General features: G+C 40.2%; 1 protein-coding gene across 1 annotated transcript; it reads left to right on the top strand.

Annotated features, from left to right (window-relative positions):
- The first annotated feature begins 8,659 nt into the window (after nucleotides 1–8,659).
- Nucleotides 8,660–12,316, top strand: LOC148699841 (uncharacterized). Its single transcript, XM_089927607.1, has 2 exons — nucleotides 8,660–8,720; nucleotides 9,378–12,316. Exon 2 carries the CDS (start codon nucleotides 10,805–10,807, stop codon nucleotides 11,795–11,797), a length of 993 nt encoding a protein of 330 aa, XP_089783733.1. The 5' UTR covers nucleotides 8,660–8,720; nucleotides 9,378–10,804; the 3' UTR covers nucleotides 11,798–12,316.
- Nucleotides 12,317–12,746: the final 430 nt, after the last annotated feature.

The following is a 12,746-nucleotide window of genomic DNA, read 5'->3' as shown; positions in this document are numbered from 1 at the left end:
AGAGGAAGCAGTCTCATCAAAAATAACATGAATAGATTCTTCAACAACAAGAGTTCTTTTGTTGAAAACTCTATATGCCCTACTTGATGTAGAGTATCCCAAAAGATACCTTCATCAGATTTAGAATCAAATTTACCTAAGTTATCTTTATCATTATTATGAATGAAACACACACAACCAAAAATATGAAAGTAGTTTACTTTGAATTTTCTATCTCTCTAAAGTTCATAAGATGTTTTCGTTATAATTGGTCTCAATAAAACTCTATATAGAATATAACATGATGTGTTAATTGCTTCAGCCCAAAAGTACTTTGGGAGATCACTTTCACACAACATGGTCCTAGCCATTTCTTCTAGGGTTCTATTCTTTCTTTCTACCACTCCATTTGTTATGGAGTCCTAAGTGCAAAAAAGTTATGAGTTATGCCCTTTTTACTACAAAATTTTTCAAAAAGATGATTTTCAAATTCTGTTCCATGATCACTTCTAATAGCTATAACTGAAGTATTTTTTACATTAGTTACTTTCTTATGGAATTTCTTAAATGCTGAAAAAGCTTCATCTTTATGAGCCAAGAATATTACCCATGTGTATTTAGAAAAATCATCTACTATCACAAGTCTATACTTCTTTCCACCAAGGCTTGTGGTCCTAGTTAGTCCAAAGAGGTCCATATGAAGTAGCTCAAGAGGTCTAGTAGTAGAAACACGGTTTATAGACTTAAAAGAACTTATAGATTGTTTGCCAAATTGAGATGCTCTATAAATTTTATTTTTCTCAAATTTCAGCTTTGGCAAACCAATCACAGAATCTCTTTTAATTAATTTAGACAGTGTATCCATGCTTGCATGACTTAATTTATGATGCCATAACCAACTTTTCTCATTGATCTTAGTATCATCAGCTACTAAGCAGCGGCTGTTTTTAGCAAGATCATCAAGATCTACTACAAACACATTGCTACATCTTAGTCCTTTGAAAACTAGGCTATTGTCAATTAAATTGGTTATGATGCATGAGGATGGTTTAAACAAAATATCAAAATCTCTATCACACAATTGATTAACGCTAAGTAAATTATGCTTGAGACCATCTACAAACCGAACATTATCAACAAGGGTTGAAGGTGTGATTTGTATTTTACCGATACCAATTATGTGACCTTGGTTATTGTCTCCAAAAGTCACTACACCTCCTTTCTTAGATTCTAGGGTGAAGAATTGCTCCTTGTCACCCGTCATATGTCTTGAGCAGCCACTATCCAAGTACCAACAGTGTTTATTGAGCTTGGTCGCAAGACACTCCTATACACAAAGAAATCAAGCAGTCTTAGGTACCCAAGTTTTCTTAGGTACTTCTAGGTTAGCTATGTTAGTTTCTTTTGGAACCCAAACCTTTTTAATTTTTCTTTTAGCTTCTGTTTTTCTATAGTTGCACACATTAGCTTTATGTACTATTCTATCACAACAAAAATAGGTTACATCTTTAGCTTTACTTTTATCGACTTTTATAAATAAGTTTTTAAGAAATTTCTGTTTGTTCTTAGGCTTATATCCTAACCCGGCTCTATTAAACACAGCTCTTTGACTATTAAGAATCATTTCTAGTTTTTCATAGCTATAGGTAAACTTCTCAACAATAGGTTTATATTTTTCAAGTTCTGTAGTTAATTTCAAGTTTTCTTCATTCAATGATTTAACATTATTAATTGAATTATCTTTTAAAGTATGATTACTATTTTTAAGTTCAGAAATTTTCTTAGTTAATCTTTCTTTATCTTTAGTTAAAGTATCAATTTTTTGAATTAGCAATTGATTGCTTGTTTTAAGTTCTAAATTTTCTTTGATAATAGAATCTTTATCCTTAATCAATTTATCAGTTTTATGAATGTAAGATTGATTAGTTAGCTTCAATTCTTTGTTTTTAAAGGTTATTGTCCTATACTCCTCCATTAGTTTATTAAAAGCATCATACAATTCTTCAAAGGTAAAATCTAAATGATTTTCAATACTTACGTCATCCTCATTGGCCATAAGACAATGTTGGCCTTCTCTTCTTATTCTTCTTCTAATGATGAGTTGTCGGATTCTGTCCAAGTAGTGAAGAGGGCTTTCTTCTTGAATCTGCCCCTCTTTTTCAATGTGGGGCAGTCGGCTCTGAAATGACCCGGCTTCTTGCACTCATAGCACCCGATTCCCTCACTTTCCTTCTCCTTACCCTTTTCCTTGTGGAAGGAGCTTGAAGGGAACCTTTTCTTGTGGAAGGTTTTCTTTCTATTGATAAACTTCCTGAATTTCCTCACAAGAAGTGCCTCTTCTTCATCCTCCTCATTGTCCTCTTCTTCACTACTACTACTGCAAGAAAGATCATTGTTAGAAGAAGTAGACTTGAGGGCAATTACCTTTTTCTTATGGGAGGATTCTTCTTCGCTGTGTTGTTTCATCATGAGCTCATGCGTCATTAGAGATCCAAGAAGCTCCTCAAGTGGCAGCGTGTTTAAGTCTTTTGCTTCTTGAATTGCCATAACCTTGGCTTCCTATGACCTTGGTAGACAGCAAAGAATCTTTCTGACAAGATCACTGTTAGTATAACTTTTGCCAAGGCTTTTTAGGCCGTTGACAATATCAGTAAATCTGGTGAACATGCAAGTAATAGATTCATTAGATTCTATTTTAAATAGCTCATATTTATGAACTAGCATGTTGATTTTGGATTCTTTGACCTGATTTGTGCCCTCGTGGGTCACTTCAAGTCTATCTCATATCTCTTTTGCAGAAATACAAGTAGAGATTCTATTAAATTCATTTGGGTCTAAGGCACAATATAGTATATTCATTGCCTTAGCATTAAGTTGTACTTTTCTTCTATCAAATTCATCCCAATCTTTTTCAAGCTTGGGAATGGACACATTATCTATCGTGTGTGTTGGAATGTGTGGTCTATTTACTATGATGCTCCATACATCATAGTCTTGGGCTTGGACGAAGATTCTCATCCTAGCCTTCCAATAGGTATAATTTGTACCATTGAAAAATGATGGCCTATTGGTGGATTGCCCTTCACTAAGGAAAGTTCCAAATGAGGTTGTCATCTTAATCTTTTACTCTTTTAAAGATTGGAACACCAATCGATATGAGAGTACCTACTCTGATACCACTAGTTGCCCAAGAAGACAACCCAAGAGGAAGGTGAATTGGGTTTTAATTAACTATTGATTAATTAAAAATAAGATGAGTGATTAACTAAATCTATTGTAAGTGAATTAGTTAGATCACTAGATGCAATGAGTGAAGAGAGAGAAAGAGACAAGGTCCAATACAAACACAAAAAGGTTTATAATGGTTCAGACTCTTGCTTCTACATCCACTTCCCAAGCCGCACCTGGGAGTTTACTATAATCTCTAGGATTACAGCCGGTTGTTTTGTAAGCTCACAACCAAACTTGTTGTTTTTGCGAGGTCACAACGAACTCGGTCAGTTTTGACAGGCTCACCGACTAGAACCACTCGATTGTTATCCCTGGTTCACAATCAAATCCAGTTGGTTTTTTCCGGTTCACCAACCATAACCTTACACCGTTGGTTTTATCTTTGGCTCACCAACAAACCTTACAACCCTTGAATCAATCTCCTAATTGAATCAAGTACAAAAACAAGAGTTTAAAGTTCACAAGGAAAGCTTCTAAAAAGCAAATATGAAATAATGTAAACAAGATTGAGTTAGAAGCCCTCAAACAGACTTAAGATGAGGAAATAGGGGCTTCTCGATTTCTGAGTCTTCTCTTGAATGAGCTGAAGGATGTAAGACAGTAGGTAGAGCTTTGAATGTGAAGGAATCCCTTTTGGTTTGAGTTGAATGCACTTTTTCCTTCTTTTGCTTGGATTCACTCTACGGAAGCTCTTGGTGGTTGAAAACCTTTTAATGCTCAAATGGAATAACTCTCTTGTTATCTACTACTGTTCACTCTAGCTATTTAAGTGATTTCCTTCGAAAAATAGCCGTTAGAGAGGAGATTAGAGCCGTTCTGACCCGTCTGCACATTCTGACAGTGTATCCATTGAGATCGGAGTCGGCTCGCGCGATCTGGAGTCGGCTCGCGCGATCTGGAGTCGACTATTACTGGAGTCGACTGTTACTGGAGTCGACTCGCACTTTACTAGAGACGACTCGGCCACTGTTCCAGATTTGAATTAAAGTGCATGCCTCGTCCTGGGGTCGACTCGGACCAAACTGGAGTCGAATCGCCAGAAGATAGAGACGACTCGGGCACTTAGGGGTCGGCTCATTCTCATGGTTTCAGAAATCCAACTTTCTATTTTTCTTTCTTGAGTCGACTCGGATTTTCTTGGAGTCGACTCGGTTGTCTTGAGAGGCGACTCGAGATCTTCGGGAGATGTCTCGCTCTCAGAGACCAAAAAATTGATTCTCTGTCTTTTGAACTGATCTACCTCGGAGTTGACTCGGGCCTTGTTGGAGTCGACTCGGCTAACTTGGGGGTCGACTCTGTATTGGTTTACCTCGCAGCGGCACGACGATCGTGGCGAAATCTGCATGCCGGGCCTGGTGCATCGCATATGCCGGAGCAGGATCGAATGGATTTCAAAAATTTTCTGAATCAGTGATTCAAAACCTTTTTAAAATTCAGATAGGGACTAAACTAAGATCTAACAATTAATTATGAATTGTTATACTACCAGCAAATCAGAAATCTAAAAATTCAAATGAAGATCTCATCTTCACCTTTGTGCGGGTAGAAGAACACCGCAACCGATGATCGTGGTTTGGTTCCTTGTAGCCGCACAAACGTCCGGCCTCTACAAGTATCCACACGAGGTTGCTGAAGATCAGAGATGGGGCTTCACCGGGGTGCTAGCTCCTTACAAAAGCCTCTCTTGGATGTCGAAGAAGAAGGAAGAAGAAATCACAAGGATCCCACCTTGTGCAGCCTTCAAAAGGAAGAAGAAAACCCTTCACTGTTTTGATTCTTTTCTCTCCCTTTTTGCTGATTTAAAATCCCCCAAAAAACATAACCTTGCTGCCCCACGCTTGGGAGAAGAAATCTGATTTTTCTTGGGGCATGGGGCTCCCTTTTTATAGGGTTCAAAACCCTGTGCGCCAGGAAACCTATTCCTAATAGGTTTCAAGCTGCCTTTCTTTTATTGGCGGGCCCCTTGATTCCTTGAATCAAGGGGCGCCGGCTCCCAGCAAAGAAGGAGAGGGGGCCATGCCCCTCCTTGCCCTCTTGGCTGCCCACTCTTGTCTATTTTGACTCCTCAAAATAGGGCATCAAAAGGGAGGCAATATTTAGGAAAATGGCTGAATTAGGTTGGGATTTTAGGGACTCGATCTAGCCAACTCTTGACTAGGATTTGAGTCAAATTTCTTTGGGTCAGACCCAACATAATTTGACTCATTAATCAGCAATAAAATACTTAATTATAATCTAATTATAATTATTTAATTCTTCCATTTAAGTCACTAACTCTTAGTGGGTTATTTCGAACATCAATCTTATTGACAATTGACATTGTGATTCCAAATCACAATTCGACAATCCTAATAATCAGAACCTCTAATGTGTGTGACCTCATAGGTTCTAATCTGACTGGTAATGAGACATATTGAGATCTCCATCACAATATCACTGAAACACCTTTCAGTGGACTTAAACATTTTCACTTCTACTCGTCAGGGTTTACCGATCATCAGGTAAATTTACGTGAGTCCCAACATCCACAAGTGACACCTAGCAGTATGTAGTAGCAATCCAGTAGAATAGAATAATGAACATCTAGGTGCAGTTATCGTATGATACAGTCCTTCTATCGTAGATCCCTACAGGATGGAGGTCATGGACAACTCGTCAAACCCCATCGTCATCATATGTCAAGATTTATTCGACTTAAGTTCGAGAGTGGAAAACTCTTTTTCCACTGACATACTGCCCCTGCCGAGGTCTTACAAACTCAGTCTTATAAATCACATAGGATCTCTCCTTATTTATCAAGGTCGATAGATTTCATATAGGTACATACCCTACTCCTACAGTGAACTTACTGCAGCCAATCTACACTGCATGGACCCATATGTCTAGAGACCATGTATACGTACAGTCAAACTGCAGTAACCTCACTGTGGATAGCCGAAGCACCGCAGGTCAAAGGACCAGTCACACTACTGCAACATCAAGCAAGTCACTGACGAGTGGATAGACATCTAAGTGACTTCTTATCTTGGTCACGCTCAGTACCCTTATTCTCTAACAAGCACTTGCACTATTACTTCAGTGTCCCCACACCATGGACTCGAGTCTCGTCCATCCACAAAAAAAGTAATTTGTGCACTGATCTTATCGGATCGATCACCGTCCACGTGATGATCCATCGATCAGGAGCATTTAGAAATTAATCACCAATGATGCATGGCTCAAATTTTCAACTCTTGAGAATATGCATCATCATCTTATTAATTCCTTGGATGATTCATAGACACATTAACAATATGAATGAAAAAGATGCCTTTTATTTATTCAATAATAGTAAAGTCAAGTACAAAATTATGTCCTAGCATTAATAATGTGTCAGCCAGATTGGCTTCTAGGGCATACATCTAACACTCTGGAACACTTGGAGTCGACTCATTCATAGGGTTTCCGGAACTGAATCTCTGCCTTTCAGACTGCTTTCCTCGGGGAGTCTACTCGGACAAACTGGGAGTCGACTCGGCTGATGTGGGAGACGACTCGAAGTCTTCGCGAGTCGGCTCGCTGACAGGGTCTCAAAAACTAATGTTCTGTATTTTTGTCAGCTTTTCCATGGAGTCGACTCGGGACCATCTGGAGTCGACTCGCCAAGCATCGAAGTTGACTCACAACCTTTTGGAGTCGACTCGCTAACAGGGTCTAAAATTCATCGTTTTGTCCTTCTGTCTGTTCTCAGTCGGAGTCGACTCGGAGAGTCCCAGAGTCGACTCGAGCTTGTTCCAGAAACTTCAAGTGTCCTGAAGTCGACTCGTAAATTTCAGGAGTCGACTCGTGATGCAGACTTTGGTTCAAATAGAGTTCAATACTTAACCAAAATACTCTGAACCAAAGCTCAAGGCACTTAGATAGAACTTCATAAAGATTTACTTGAAATACTAAATTGAATTCATTAGAACAATATAAGGCATACTCAAATGCTTTGAGCTCATCAAAATCAATTACGGAATATTCAATCACTCCACAGAAAGAAACCTAGTTTTCAAGAAAAATGCATCCTTCAACCACTATCTTCTCTTTCACAAAAAAGATCCACGAAATCAAGCAGGATGATGGATGCATTAGCAGAGGCACTGCTCACTGATCATTGAGAGAGGTGGTGGCCGCAGTCGCTAGTTGGTGATAGGCAATGGCGGAGGCTGCGATGGAGGAGGACAAGGAGGGGAGGGGTTTAGGATTAGGGTTAGGATTGGGTCTGAGGTTTGGGAAAAGGGAGGAGGAATCAGCATTGGTTGAGGTGGCAGAAATGGATGGCATGGTGGTTAATCATTAGCCTGGTCTACCACTGAGTTGGCAAACCCGATGCAACTAATAAATTATGTATAGAAAGGACTTTTCACTTCCACGATGCCAATCTCCCATCCATAATTTCCAATATATATGAAGGAATCTAAGGTTTTTGGATATCCAACAGAGATTCGGATGCCCAATCCTATCAAAGATTGCGATGCTCAATCCTGTCGAAGATTGGGATGCCAATCTCCTAATGTTTACATGATTATAACAAGATGCCCATTTCTGTAAATAACTTTACATGATTGTAACAAGATTACACAATGATGGCGAAAGGAAAGAAATCCATAAATCTTGCTCCAATGTGACCTTTTATTCTCGTTCAAATTTGAATTATATTAGAAATATAATTTTCCAAGATTTTAAGCATTTTTTTCAAAGAAACAATTCAGATTTTTAGGAAATAAATCCAACATATAAGGCCATTAGCCCATGAGACAAATATAGGGCTGCACTAAATTTATAGGGAATTTTTGGAGCCGAAGAATTAGGTAAGATCCACTTATTCATTGAGAGAATGGAAAGTGTAGAGAAGTAAAGAAAGAAAGAATAAAAGGAAAAAGAAGAAAAAAAGAGAAAAAGGAGCAAGACCAACAGAAGCCAAGTCAAGAAAGGTTAAGAACAAAGAAAGCCGCGGGTCGTCTGCTTGGGTTTTTTCAGAGGTTGACTTCATCGAACCTTGAGCAAAGAATTTGACGTTGCTAATTAAGCCGCCCATAGTATATTGGAGGCATTTCTTGCCAAACAAATGCTCCGACACAGTATAGCCACCTAGTTTCCTAATCTGCATGCTTACATTGCCAAGCTGCGCTAGCAATCTAGTTTTCTAAGGACTTCTGTAAGAAATAATCTGAGTGTAAGACCCCGGAACTGGGCCCGATCCAAATGACCGGCCCAGTCCCAAAACCCCGGCCTCACGTGCGACGCACGTGAGGCGACGGGATGGACTGGTTCCATCCCGAAGAAGAAGGAAGCCCTGTTTTTAGGGCTTCCTCTCCTCCTTAAGGCCACCGAGGAGAGCCGCCACACCAAGAAGAGGGAGAAGGGGGGGATCCTTCTTCCTTGGGCTGCCGTCCGAGAGAGGGGGAGAGAGAGAGAGCCGAGCAGCCACAGCACGGACGACCCTTTCCTCCTCCGTTTGCCGCCGGATCTTCGCCGGGGCTGAGGTAAGGGTTTCTACCCTTCATTTCTTTGTATACCAATTGAAAACAAGAAAGAAAGAAAGAAAGAAAGAAAGAAAGAAAGAAAGAAGAGAGGGAAGAAGGAGAAGGCCGACCGTCGTGGGCTCTTCTTCTTCTCCCGTCCGCATGCCTCCTCCGCGGGAAGAAGGAGAGGGCCGGCCGTCGCGGGCGCCGCCGGCCTTGACTTGGCTTCTCCCGAGCTCGCGACCTCCCTTCGCGGGAGAAGAAAGAAGAAGAAAGAAAGGGGGGGAAGGAGAAGAAGTCGGGAGAAGAGGAGGAGGAGAAAGAAAAAGAAAGAAGAAAGAAAGAGGGGAAGGAAGAAAGAAGTCGGGAGAAGGTTCTGGAGAAGAGAAGAAAAGAAAAAAAAAAGAGAAAAAGAAAAAGAAAAGGGAAGGGAAGGAAAGAAAGAAAAAGAAAAGAAAAAGAAAAAGAAAATAAAAGAAAAGAAAAGCAAGAAAAAGAAAAAAAAAATAAATAAATAAATAAAGGGAAAGGGTGGTTTACGGGTATGAACCCGAATCCGAACCTGAACCTGGGGGGGGCTAGACACTTCTGCAGGGTCGGCCCTGGAAGAATATTAAAATTTAAGTTTTATATATATTGTGATTAATTTTAAAAGAAAATATGATTTTTGGATATTAGGTTCTGCGAGGAATTTGTGAGATTAATTGGATTTGTTGTGGATCGCGTTCCATGTCAGTAATGAACTGCCTTCTCTAGACTCTTCATTTATATAATATTATTTTTGCATCGAATAAATTGTTAATGAATATTATATGTGATTTATGAATTTTACGAGATGATGCTTTGAATGAAAAATGGATATGTGAATTGGAATAATATTTTTCGGACTATTGTTATATTACTTTTTTTTTATCGTATATGCATATTTAGATCGAATTATGATATATCTATTATGTTACAAAAGAATTTTGATGTGCATCAGATTTAGAACTCTCAGCCTGGCTATGTTCTGGACCCTGCCAATAGGGGGTTATGCATTGGCAATTCTGGCCCCATCACAGGGTATAAGTATGGTATTCTGGCCCACTCCGCAGGGTATAAGTGCGGTATTCTGGCCCACTCCGCAGGGTATAAGTGTGGTTCTATTTCTGGCCTAGCCACAGGGTATAAGTGTGGTCGTAGCTAAAGGCTGATGAGATGAATATGATTTGTTTCGAATCAGATTTATGATTATGTATATAGATATTTGAAAAATACGAATTTTAATGAATTTGTGCTTGAAAAGGAATTGATTATGTTATTATGTTGATTCATCGTAATTTGTATTTATATTTTATGTTATTATATGAACTGACTAGTTAAGGTGTTTATTACTTACTGGGCTGTCTAGCTCATTATACAATTTCTTGTTGTTTTACAGATTCTGAGAACTAACCTATCGGGGATTTAAAATGGGAGAGCGACTAGAAGAACTGAAGCACAAGTTATCCTAGATTAGGCTTTGTTTAAATTGATGTTTTATCTTTATTGTTCCGCTGCGTATTTAGACTTGTGAAACCCTATGACTTGAGTTAGTCAATGGAATAAGATTGCATTTATTTCAGCTGAATTATTTTAGTTATATATTTGAGATATTTGGTTTAGATGCCTTGCATGCTTGTAGGGAGAGTTCCCTATGGGTGTGCGGCGGTTGGCGCGGACCCCCGGCTCGCGATCTCGGGCCGGGGGCGTGACAACTTTTATGGTATCAGAGCATGAATGGATAAATTCTAAGATAAAAAAAAAAAAACTCTGACATGACATGAGTGTAGGTGGGTAGACACTAGGGACATTGGAACGTTAGTTTATGATGATTGTAACAACCATTCTATGTACTTGTAATGAACTGGTAAGCTTATTATTGGTATGCTGCTATCTGATAGACATAGATCAGGATGCCTCCACGTCGGACGAGAAAGACTACTCGCAGAGCTACTAATAAGGCACCCAACCCGCAAAATGACAGTACACCCCAACAAGCTGGTAACACCCCTCAGCAGGAGGGAGTCGTCAATCCTGCTAGTGATACTTAGACAGGACAACAAGAGCCAGGCCTAGGCCAAGTTATGCAGACCATAGTGGGCCTTATGCAGATGCAACAGCAAGTGCAACAGCAGTTGCTCCAACAACAAGCACAGTTGCCCCAGACACAGCCACAGCAAGGACGAGGGGAACAGTGTGAACAACACAGCAGTATAGCTGAATTTAAGAGGCTGGCTCCTCCAGCTTTCAAGGGGACTACAGAACCGTTGGAAACAGATAATTGGCTTATAGAGATGGAAAAAGCATTTGCTGTCTTGAGATGCCAGAATAATGAAAAGATTTTGTTTGCATTATACATGATGCAAGGTGAGGCATTCAACTGGTGGCGGATGTTGGAACATAAATATGAGCAGGATAGGGAGCCACTCACTTGGGAAAGATTTCGAGGAGCATTTTATGATAAGTATTTTCTTCGGAGTGTAAGAATGCAGAAAGAGCAGGAGTTTATTCACCTAAAGCAAAGAAATATGACTGTTGCAGAATATGAAGCTAAATTTACCGAGCTAGCGAAATTTGTTCCAAAGTTAGTCGAAGATGAACTAGATCGAACGCATAAATTTGAGATGGGACTAAAGACTGAAATTAGAAAACAAGTGGTACCTTATGAATTGACTACCTATGCAGCTGTGGTAAATAAGGCTTTAATAATTGAAAGGGAAGTTATTGATGAACGGTTGGAAAGGGAAAGAAACCAAAAGAAGAGAAACAGGTCAAATGAATTTCAGGGGCAGAGCAATGAAAACGTCGAAAGTTCAAACAAGAAATCCACGAGTGACAACCTTAAGCAGATGAATATCAATAAATGTTCCAGATGTGGTAAGGCTCATGCTGACAAGGATTGCCATTGGAACACCGGTGCCTATTTTAGATGTGGTAAGATAGGTCATAAAATTGCAGACTGCCCACAAAGAAACGAGAATAGATCTACTCAGGCAATGAAGGAAGCTAGGGGCCAAAGACTCAAGGAAGAGTATTTGCACTTACACAGCAAGATGCACAGGCTTCTGATGTGTTGACGACAGGTATTAATCTAGTCCCAATATTTATTTCTATTTATTGTTTTGCCATGCCCACTGCTCTTTGTTAGACAACTTATTATGCTGCTAGAAAAGATTAAATAGTTACATAACATTTGTTTGATTGATTGTCAAAAGAAGAATATAAACTTTTAACTTTCGAAAGTGTTCACACGGAATAAGACATAATAATGAATGTACCAACAAGCAAGTAATTCTAGAAAAAAAAAATCTAGACTTGACACGGGTATGTTGAGGTTTAAATCAGAGTGTGCAGAGAAAGTATGGTGAATAGAATTATTTGACATTGGTCAGACAAGACGACTTGGATTTGAAGAGTGTTATGACTTGATTTGGAAGAAGTATTCTAAACTTTTTAAAACTGCAGGTACGCAAATTTCGGGGACGAAATTTTTTTTTAGGAGGGTGGGATGTAAGACCCCGGAACTGGGCCCGATCCAAATGACCGGCCCAGTCCCAAAACCCCGGCCTCACGTGCGACGCACGTGAGGCGACGGGATGGACTAGTTCCATCCCGAAGAAGAAGGAAGCCCTGTTTTTAGGGCTTCCTCTCCTCCTTAAGGCCACCGAGGAGAGCCGCCACACCAAGAAGACGGAGAAGGGGGGGATCCTTCTTCCTTGGGCTGCCGGCCGAGAGAGAGGGAGAGAGAGAGAGCCGAGCAGCCACAGCATGGACGACCCTTTCCTCCTCCGTTTGCCGCCGGAAAGGAGCCGCCGGATCTTCGTCGGGGCTGAGGTAAGGGTTTCTACCCTTCATTTCTTTGTATACCAATTGAAAACAAGAAAGAAAGAAAGAAAGAAAGAAAGAAGAGAGGGAAGAAGGAGAAGGCCGACCGTCGTGGGCTCTTCTTCTTCTCCCGTCCGCATGCCTCCTCCGCGGGAAGAAGGAGAGGGCCGGCCGTCGCGGGCGCCGCCGGCCTCGACTTGG

The sequence above is a fragment of the Phoenix dactylifera genome, chromosome 15 (assembly GCF_051530095.1).
Source record: "Phoenix dactylifera cultivar Ajwa chromosome 15, Ajwa_hap1_PhDact_Kaust_v1.1, whole genome shotgun sequence".
Lineage (NCBI taxonomy): Eukaryota > Viridiplantae > Streptophyta > Magnoliopsida > Arecales > Arecaceae > Phoenix > Phoenix dactylifera.
This window is presented reverse-complemented; position numbering and strand designations above follow the sequence as displayed.

What these genes read in the sequence shown, in the direction of transcription:
- LOC148699841 (XM_089927607.1), top strand. Translation starts at nt 10,805, where the DNA reads ATGCAGACCATAGTGGGCCTTATGCAGATGCAACAGCAAGTGCAACAG.